The 10,552-nt window shown below is 38.4% G+C and overlaps 1 protein-coding gene and 1 pseudogene across 2 annotated transcripts; one reads left to right on the top strand and one right to left on the bottom strand.

The window, feature by feature from the left end:
- Positions 1 to 1,444: 1,444 nt before the first annotated feature.
- On the bottom strand, positions 1,445 to 5,331 carry LOC120110158 (uncharacterized). The gene is made up of 7 exons (XM_089927502.1): positions 4,466 to 5,331; positions 4,041 to 4,260; positions 3,638 to 3,798; positions 3,364 to 3,429; positions 2,618 to 2,794; positions 2,264 to 2,362; positions 1,445 to 1,720 (listed from the first exon to the last, which is right to left on the bottom strand). The coding sequence occupies exons 2-7, from the start codon at positions 4,057 to 4,059 to the stop codon at positions 1,445 to 1,447; spliced, it is 798 nt and encodes a 265-aa protein (XP_089783628.1). The 5' UTR covers positions 4,060 to 4,260; positions 4,466 to 5,331.
- A 4,028-nt stretch (positions 5,332 to 9,359) lies between these two features.
- LOC103709833 (protein P21 pseudogene) lies at positions 9,360 to 10,262 on the top strand (annotated as a pseudogene). Its single transcript, XR_015975990.2, has one exon. The product of XR_015975990.2 is annotated as a protein P21 pseudogene (transcript).
- Positions 10,263 to 10,552: the final 290 nt, after the last annotated feature.

The following is a 10,552-nucleotide window of genomic DNA, read 5'->3' as shown; positions in this document are numbered from 1 at the left end:
AGGCCAAGGCTTTGATACCACTTATTGCGACAGACAGATAAACTAAAAAACCAGAAAGAAAAATAGAAAAGAGCAAGAGCACAATATTTATATAGTTCGGACTATTAAGCTACGTCCACGGGTAGAGATGATGCAAAAGCTTCACTATAAAAAAATAAAAGATTACAAAGTACAAGATTTTCTCACAAAATCTAGCCCTAATATACCTTATCTCTAGGATACTCAATTGCTCTCTTCCCTTAGGGTTCCAAGAGATATATATAATAGAGAAAGCCGATTTAAACTCGAATTAGTATTCCTACAATAATCAGGATAATCCAATATATAAAATAGAATAAATCGACTTAGACTCAAATGGGTGTTCTAAGTCATTTTGGATTCGATCTCTATGACTTGTAAATTTAACAACACACACGCACACATATGTATGCATGTATATTTATATATGTGTACATATATGTATATGTGTTGTATATATATACACGTACATATGTGTCTTGTACGTTCATCCATCCAACCATCCATGTATACACTACCAGAAAACACGCGTATAGTGACGAAAATTCCCGTCACTATACCATGTTTCCGGTCACTAATACGGAATTTGTGACTGGAGCTCCCGTCACTGAATTGGTTACAAAAACACGCGTCACTAAATTCTCAATGACGGCGGCGATTCCCGTCACTAAACTCCGTGACAGAATCACCGTCACTAAACCATTACAAATCCAAAAATTAAATATTTAAGAAATTATGTATTTTCCGTCACTAACCAGTCATTGAGTTAGTGACGAAGGTAACTTGGTCACTGATTTTGTCACAGAATTCGGTCACAAATTTGGTCACTGATCTGTCACAACCTTCAGTGACAAATTTAGTCGTCACAGACATGGTCACAAATTTTGTCACTAAATTTGTTATTAATTCCGTCACTGATCTAGTAACAAGATTACCGTCACTAATTTGTCACAACTCACTGAGCATAATCAATTTTTAGTAACCAAAACTCTGTCACTAAATTTATGGCTGCTCGTCACAATACTTGGTAAACAATTCAGTAACCAAATTTAGTCACTGATCACATTCCAATAACCTGGGACATTTGGTACATTGATTGGCTCATAATAATAATAACAATATCATTAATAGCAAAGGCATTCAACATTACGCAAAAGTTTTTTAACATGTCATTCAAAATAGGCATCAACATGTCCTAAATCCATCAAAATCAAAGTACAAAAAGTATGTCATAACAGAGATTTCATTCCTCCTAGAAATGCAAAGACCTATCATCTAAGGCAAAAGCAATTATAATGAAGCATGATCAGCAGAACCAGAATCACCATTACCCCCCGTTCTGCATGCCATGGTCCAAAGCCAATCTCTTCTCTCATCTTTTGAAGAACCTCCTCTTGCCATTTTTTCTTTTAGTGCTCAAAAATACCTAGAAGGTCTTCACGCGAGTACAGCTCTGGAGCTTAACTTGTAGAGGTAGAAGAGGATGATGATTGCCCAATAATTCCAGTGAGATCCTCCAGGGGACTAAAGCCATAGCTGAGGCGCCGGACATAAAATGGTGCCGTTCGTCAAAGGACCTGGCTCTCTTGAGGGCATCCTTGCTGGCATCCTTGCTCAGGACAAAACCCTTGGCCAGCATGCTGCTCACCACATCCTCTGCCTTCCTCACTGCAGACTCAGTTGACGAGAGCTTCCCTTCCTTCTGCAGCACCAGAAAAAAAAGAAGATGGGAAGACAAAAACAGTGAAACCTTTTGAATTATTATAAGTAGGTTGAAATTACAAAACTGGAACTGGAAAAACAAAACAAAACAAAACAACAATTACAAGCCTGATAATCTCACTAAATGGTTCCCAATCCCTAAGACAGTAATATATAAAAAGTCGTTATCTCTGACATGTTCCTTCTTGTTGAAACATAACATGCGAGCAAGACCTATAATCCCAAAAATGAAAGACACAGGAAAAATTTTGGTCCACCAGTTCAGAACTTTTGTTTTTGAAAATTATCACCACAACCTACTGGTACAATTTTAAAGTAACACTCGAACGATGAAACGCTAATGAACGTGGCCCACACAGCTTTGTTTTTTCATTCATTCTTTTTTCAAGGAGAAAACCACCACGTATACAAAATTAAAAGCAAAAAGTCACAATATGGCTTTCATGTCATGCAGAAACCTGAGAGTCAGATGATGAAGAAATCTATTAAATATTCACAATTTTCTCTTATATTTCCCTCCCACCTGAAATCCAGGCCTCATAACAAGAACAGATCTTCCATATTTGTCAGAGTAATCAGCCCGGTAAATCTTTCCGGTAGCAGCTTCATGGGCAACATCTTCCTGGTAGTCAACAAGAAATTACATCAGGAAACAGAAAGCTACAAACAAACTTGTAATCATGTAGGCTTTACCAAAATATCAAGAATGAGTGGACTCTAAAAATTCTATGCAGTTGATAAATAGCAACTTATCTGCACTTTCTTTCAAAATAAGGGCTTTGGAGATATAAAAATTTGATGCAGAAATAATTTGATTGGTCAGTGACCAACTTGTGTTAAACTACAGTTTTTCAAGAACATAAAGAACTACCCATACCCAGCGAATGGCTTCTGGCTTGTATTTCAATCTCCATTTCACAGTCTCTTTCAGCATTTTACTTGCCTTTTCTGCATTCCAGTTTCTTGACCGGAGGTACCTTGATATTGAAGCATCTGAATAGAAGTCTGGCAGTGCTTCCGACAATGGACCATTCATCCTTCGAACTTCATTTATCTGCTTGGAAAAGGCATCAACATTACCTATATATGATAAGCATGATACAACAGGAACCCCTTAACAATGTTGTGAGACATAATATTCCATAAAGATCTTAACATGCTTTCTCAGAAAAAGGAAGGAGCTTAAGATGCTCTTCAAGTGAAAACTATAAGATGCTTTTCAAGTGAACACTATAAGATGCTTCAAGTGATAACCAAAATTCGGAATGAAGATGTCATGCATAAAACTTAAGAGGCATAAATAGAAGCATTTAGTTGGTTAAAATGAGTATGTTTACCTTTGCTTGCTGTTCTTCAGGAGCCGTTGAGGTTGAACTGAATTCTCAAGGAGAAAGAATCGAATAGCAATTTAACAAGGGATAGTACAAGGTCAATACAAAAGCAATGAACATTGAAAACAATATCAGCATAAAAGAAAATGATGCTCTTCATATAAAAAGTTTCTGAAGTAAATTCAGGACTAAGGGAAATGGAAATGCAGAGAGCAATCAAGCAATTTAACAAACAGCAATTGAAAATCAACAAAAGAAGAGATTGCACAATCCCTTGCTTAGAATCACTGACCTTAGTGAGTTGTTTTGTAGCATATGTTCTGAGTCGAACATCGAAAGATGATAAAATTTCATTTGCCTAACACAAAAAAGAAAGAGTTCAGATGATTTTTATCCACATATGTTCTTGACAAGATTGACTAGAAATAAATTTCTCAAGTAACTAAATTACGCGATGTTTTATGAGCTATAGCATCAAACACTCCATTAGAGGAATAAAAAAGAGATATAGAGGAAAAAATAATTCAAGTTCATAAAATCATGCTGGAGAGGTATGACAGGAAAACCTCAATTAGGGTCACACAGATATAGTCTTTAACATGGGAGTAACGTTGATGAACATCTCCAATGATGAAATCACTAATTTCACCACTGAACTCAACACCGGTTGGACCACCTCCAATAACAACACAGTGCAACAGTCTCCTCTTTTCTTCTTCTGATATGCCTATATTTGCCAAAAAAAAAAATCAAGTATTAAATGCATTACACCAAATCACTGTATACTCTAATATTTGCTGTTCAAAGAATGCACAAATGCAGGATTTGGCAGTGCTTGAATTACATAACATTATTTGCAAAAAACAAATATCATAGCAGGCTGAAATCATTATAAGAAAACAAATTTACACAAGGTACTAATTAATGCAATAACATCCATGATGTTTCCTATCTTCTGAAATGGCATACCGGGCACATCAGACAGCATCAGATTGAGAAGGAGCTTCCTCCGAATCTCTTGGGCATGGTGAACCTCACGGAGAAAGACCGCATGCTCTCTTACACCACGTATACCAAAGGTCGAGGCCTCTGCTCCGGATGCAATGACCAACTTGTCATATGAAACCTTAAATTTCCATGGCTCCAGAGTGTCACTGGCACTCCCATCAGTAACGGTCTCACAATGCACCTTTCAAAGCAAAACAAAAAAACTTAACTTTATAGACAAAAAATACTTAATAAATTACCAAATTAAAATTTCTACATCAAATGGTATAAGGAACAAGTCCACTGATTCTAAGCAGGGGCGGCCCAATGCATTTGGGGGCCTAAGGCAAACTCTCTAAGGAGGGGCCTTTTTTTTTTTTTTTTTGAAATGATGAAAGAATTTTTACCTTTCATGATCGAACTGCAACCACACATTTTTTGTATTCCATTTTCCACCATTCTCCTCCTTATCCTCTCTGCTTCTTCCCATTTTTCTGAAGCAGCATAAATATTCGATAGCACTACATATTGTGCATCATTAGTGGATCCAGCACTAGAATTCATGGTTCCAATCTCATTCCTCTCAAGCATTTCATCGAATAACTTACGAGCAACAGCGGGCTGATGACATTTACAGTACACAGAGACAAATGTGGTAGTCATTGTGTTGATACCAATGAGCATAGACAGGCAAATCAAAAAATATATTGTTGTATGCAGTTACAAGATTCATAATCATATGTTGTTACAAGACATACACAACCTAAAGACATATAGTTGCATATAGTGGGTGAATAGGTGTCAGATCAAATTTGTTGGAGTTGTGACAGGGGACTACCAAATGGGAAAGACTCAAAAATCATAGAATGAGGTCATCTGACAATCAAAGAAGTAAAAACAGTGCCATCTCGCCGATGCTCAAAATCCATTTGGAATCTAGAAAATGTCTGATTTTTGCAATTGGTTAAACAAAAGATTGAAAAACCCCAAATGTATGACCAGCCTTTAGAATGCTCGCATCGAGAGCAACCGGAAAGAACCATCGGAATCTAAACTGGGGCTCCAGAACGAAATCCCGCGATTGGCCTCGGACGTGAGCTCTCGAAGCGAGAATCCGTATTCGAGGAGACTCGAAGAAGATCAGGTAGCTCTCGTCGGCATAGGGAGGAGGAGAAGGGGTTAGGAAATCCGGACGGTCATCCCTGCCGTGGACAGCCTTCCGGTTAGGGATTTGTTGGATTTGGGTTGGGGGGGAGGAGGAGGGGTTAGGGATCGCCCGGGGGGGGGGGGGGGGGTGTGGGTGTGGTGTGGGGGGGTTGAGGGGCGGCTGCAGGGGCTAGGGTTAGGGGGATTAGAATTTTGGTGTTGGCGTTGGGCGGGCGGGCGGGGGGGCGGGAATTAGAAATTAAGCGCGGCACTCTTAGTTCATTTTAGATTTCCTCCTTTTATCTTTTTTCTTTTTTTATTTATAATTACTCAAAAATATTATTTTTAATATTTTTAGAATTAGAAATTAAATTTGGTGACGAAAATTTCTGTCAATAATCCGTCACTATCAAAAATAATTTTTTAAAAATTTATAAACATTTGGGTTACGATTTTTGTGACGGATGAATTTGTCACTGTCTCGTTGCAATTTCAGTTACCAGTTTTGTGACAGATATCCCGTCACTACGGTGGTCACTAAGTTTTGGCGCCCACCCTACCCGCGTATTTTGTGACCGGTCGGTCACTAATCTGTCACTAATTTCACGCCACGGTGACCAAATTTCTGTCTGTCACTAATCCGTCACAAATAGTGACTGATAATGGGCCGTCACTAATTTCCCGTCACTATACGCGTGTTTTCTGGTAGTGATAGTATGTATGTATGTTATACCCATTATACTAAATGCAAAGATGCAAATGGCATCTAATAATTTTAGTGTAAGGCAAGATTTAGAAAATCTAAGAATGTATGTTGCGCCCTAATATGCCTTTTTTATGAAACTGTTCGAAGATTTATCTTCTATAACATGTCTTTAATTTGGCTACAATATATTTTTAATCTAAAGAAATTATAAATTTTACAATCACTTGGTCTTTCTACGAGTCTATTTAAGATTTATCTTATACTTAACCACTTTAATAACTTTTCTTACTGGATATAAGTCAATTGCAACCTATAACCCATATGGTCATATGGAGGCCATGCTTTAATCTGTGAAATTGGTTGTAGATGAGGAACTTCCCACATGAATATTCCAAGTGTTTGGCCAAAGTGGCAAACATTAAATATCATCCGACTTATCCAGAGATCATTTTCTATTTCTTAGCTACAGCTTTTCTAAGTAATGGAATTCCATACAATGGTGACATCATGATATCTAAAAAATTGTCTTAAGAGTGCCCCTCCTGCAGTGATCTAGGAAAGGGGTACGAAATTGGACTTACCATTAGTTTAATAGTGCTCACGAATTCCCCCATAAGCCTGCAGAAGTTATGGCTCAACAATTTTATTTATACTTTGTAAAAGAAAAAAAGTCCTTGATGCTGCAAGTTAAACTTTATTAAGAAGCCGACGTAGGGCTAGTTCCTTGAAGACCGCTCTTTTGTTAATCCAAAAACAAGATTATTTATTTATTTATTTTATTAATTAGTTTCTTGGGTATAAGTGGGCTTGCCTAGTGATAAAAAAGCACTTAAGCTACATATCTCTACTATATCAGATTGGAGGTTAAAGCTATCATTACTTATTTAAACTTCTTTACTAGAATCCTGTTTTTCACAATATGAAACATATAATTTTAATGCTAGCAACCTCAATTATGATTAGTGCTTACCCCTCGTCCCATGACTGGAATAAAGGAATTAGTGCATGGGTACGCTACCATTGAAATGGAAATAATCTAGAAGAGTTTGTTTAAGATTTTTGTAAGAACAATTTTGAAAACATAGTCCAGGACAATCACCTTAAAGTACAATCCAAGACATTAGCTCAAAAATTTTAAGTATTATAGATTAATATTGAATTTGTCGAAAATCTGTTTTTTTGAGTGAAATCCTAAATTGTAGTAATGAATTAGTTCAATTGGTGAAGTCATTAGAGGCTGGATATAAGTGAGTTGGACTTGAGTCTCGCTTGCTTTACTTTAAATTTATTTGTTATATCAACATATTAGGTGAGTATGAGAGACCCCTATATTTGCCATGCATATAGTTCATGGTTTGCATTATATTTTTTCATATAATATATAAATGATAGTTTAAAAACAACGTGAAGGTGTTTTTATCAATTTTACGTATGACTGAGATTTCAACTCACTCATGCTTCATCTCCTTCGCAAAAATTGACCTAGTTACCCTACGTAAAATGCATACATGGTAAACTTTAGAAGAGAATTTGTATCCTTATAAAATCTATGAAAGGCCACCATAAGCAAGTGTTGTTTGATTTAGTGCAAATCCACCTGGAAAATGAGGTTTTTGCCATTTCCTTTAATAGGTCCATCTAGAGAAGGCTTCTAGAAACTGATCAACTAATTGGTTTGAACCAAGCAAGCACACCCACAAGTTCTATCTGTTGGACATCGTCACCACCAAGGAAATGAACTATAGTCAAATTTGGTGCATGGAAAATATGAGAAGAAGTTAGGCAATTTAGAGACCATCACATGGACGCAAGGATGCTGACCTTGACTTAAGAGATGGATGGATAGTTAGAGGGCTCCTAAGGTTTTTCATTTTTTTTGGGTTCACACACGCAAGTATCTAAAAATGTAATAGTTTTAAGCACAGAAACAGGTATTTTCAGCTGGTTTCGAACGGTATAAACCACTATGTACTTGCTCAAATAATATCACTCCTTACCACTTGGGCAAAGGATCGGAGGATTCAATCTTGATTGGATTAGGCCCCTCGAAGGTGGGATAGATAAGGTGGGGATCAGACTCTCTAGACTCTCTTGAAAAAAGTAAATTATATAAGCAAGCAAGTTTCAAGATGATTGACTTTATGCATATTAAAATGCAAGCAGATGTAAACAATTGTTTATACATATTTTTTCTCTATAAGTTTTAAACAGACATATTTAGAGACAAAATTGTTGGAAATTTATTGCAAGTAGTCTGGGTTGGGATAAATTTTGGGGGAAAATTAATTTAAGAAAACTATGAAACAGGTGGCATAGTGCGCTAATATTATTTGTCATTTAAATATTTTCTTTTAGAAGAGCTTTGCTCAAGGAAAAAATAAAAGACTAAAATTTTGACAGAACTCGACATGCATATATAACAGTTCTTATGTTGCACTTATTTTTGGATTATTCACTAGCATATAATTTTTGGATCAAATATATTACGTTATACTTCTCACAACATTATCATTTTACTATATTGATCATATAATTGTCGTGTATGTAATTCACTCGTTCTATTATGACTACACGTACGCCCGTCTACATAAGTCGGATCCTATTCATGTAATATGAGATTCTTATAAAGAAATTAGATTATTTTATACTGCTTGGAGGAAGTTCTTGAAATAGCTTATAGTGATCTTCGAATTAGGATGCGGTGTAAATTACAACAATTATAGTTGTAGCGGTCCAAACAACTTGTTATTTCCCGTTGCGATAACTAGGCCTGTACAGCTCAGTTGCAACAAAGCAAACAAGATCTAAATAACAATTAACAATATCACAAAACTTAACCAACATCTACATGAATCTTGAACTTTATGATTATAAAGAAAACACATTCTAATGTCTAAGATATTTTCATTTTTAAAGTGTTCTTTATATCTGACACATGAGATAATTTATAGATTAACAATTTAAAGAGTTAAAAAAAAAAATTAAAGATTATCCAACTATTAAAACTAGGAAAACGTTTCTTAAAACAAATTTAACTTAAATGAGCTTTCTATATACATTAGATGTGTTTTCTTTCTTTCTTTTTTTTTTGATACAGTAAAGGAGGCAAGCCTGGAAAGTGGAAACAGAAACAAATACAGCAAACATCAAGAAGGAAAACTAGGCTTAGGCCCGAAGCATACACCACTTTATGGGCATCTGCAGCATGTTTCCCAAATCAGGTGGCAGCTGCTTAGCAGCGAAGCTGGAAAAAAACAGAGCATTAGACGTGTTTCTCTGCCCCTCTCGGTCAAGCCGCCGGTTGTCCCCACTTCAAAGTCTTGTTTTCCCGGTAGACAATTCCATCGCACCTTTGAACGTTCCAAACCACGCTGGCTACGTTGGACAAAAACAAGAAAACAGAACGCTTCCTCCTCAGCCTACCCTCCCCCATCGCCCTATATATACTCTCATTGCCCATCCCAGAACCCCACACAAGCCTCAACCAGAGGGCCATCTTCCTGTGTATCAAAATGGCCTCCTCGACCTCCCTCCCTCTACTCTTCTTCCCCTTCCTCCTCCTCACCCTCTCCCACGCCGCCACCTTCAACGTCGTCAACCAATGTTCCTACACCGTGTGGGCTGCATGGGCAGCCACCGGCAACGTCGGCGGCGGCCAGCAGCTCAGCCAAGGCCAGACCTGGACGGTCACCATCAACGCCGGCACCACCGGTGGCCGCATCTGGGCTCGTACTGGCTGCTCCTTCGATGCCAACGGCAACGGGAACTGCCAGAGTGGCGACTGCGGCAAGCTCGCCTGCACCTCCTACGGCTCCGCACCCAACACCCTCGCGGAATTCGCCCTCAACCAGTACCAGAACCTCGACTTCAACGACATCTCCCTCGTTCAGGGCTTCAACGTGCCCATGGACTTCCGCTCCACCTCGTCGGACTGCAGCATGGATATCCAATGCACCGCCGACGTCGTTGGGCAGTGCCCCAGCGCGCTCAAAGTTGCCGGCGGCTGCGATGACCCATGTACCATCTTCAACACTCCTCAGTACTGCTGCCCTTCCGGCTCCAGCTGCGAGCCAACCACCTATTCCGAGTTCTATAAGGGCCTGTGCCCGAATGCGTTTAGCTACCCGGATGATTATGTCAACACCAGCTTCACCTGCCCCGGTGGGAGCAACTACCAGGTTACCTTCTGCCCTTGAGGCTTTGAGAGCATGGTCATCCATGCATGACGCTGTTTCGAGTATGTGATAGCTTTGGAATAAGGTGTTTGTAACCAAATTTACGAGCCATTAAACTGGCCTGTGATGCGTGCAGCATTATTGGAATTATAGAAATAATTGTTTACTGTTAGTAAATGCACTCTCCATCTTCAATATCTTATGGATGACTACAAAAATAAGAAAATGGTATAGCAAGTTGCTCTATTCGGCAATACATCTCCTCTCCAGTATGGCGCTAGCGTAATATCTGGTAAATGGACCAATTCCAGCGATCACTGGCCCCATCAGTTGCACCATCCCCTTTTGCCCTGTGGAACAAGAAATCCTGGAGTTAATGCCTAGAAGTTGATCTAACAAAGTGAATCACCACAAAATTCTTTCACCGGTCAACTGCTGGTGTATTATAAGTAGTTATACGAACTGAG

The sequence above is a fragment of the Phoenix dactylifera genome, chromosome 1 (assembly GCF_051530095.1).
Source record: "Phoenix dactylifera cultivar Ajwa chromosome 1, Ajwa_hap1_PhDact_Kaust_v1.1, whole genome shotgun sequence".
In the NCBI taxonomy this organism is placed as follows: Eukaryota; Viridiplantae; Streptophyta; class Magnoliopsida; order Arecales; family Arecaceae; genus Phoenix; species Phoenix dactylifera.
Note: the sequence above shows the minus strand (reverse complement) of the source record. Positions and strands in the feature narration are given on the sequence as shown.

Coding starts and splice junctions, on each gene's coding strand:
- LOC120110158 (XM_089927502.1), bottom strand. Junction 2,795..3,363: donor CTACAAAACAACTCACTAAG/GTCAGTGATTCT, acceptor TTTTCCAAGCAG/ATAAATGAAGTTCGAAGGAT. Junction 2,363..2,617: donor AGCCAGAAGCCATTCGCTGG/GTATGGGTAGTT, acceptor GTTGACTACCAG/GAAGATGTTGCCCATGAAGC.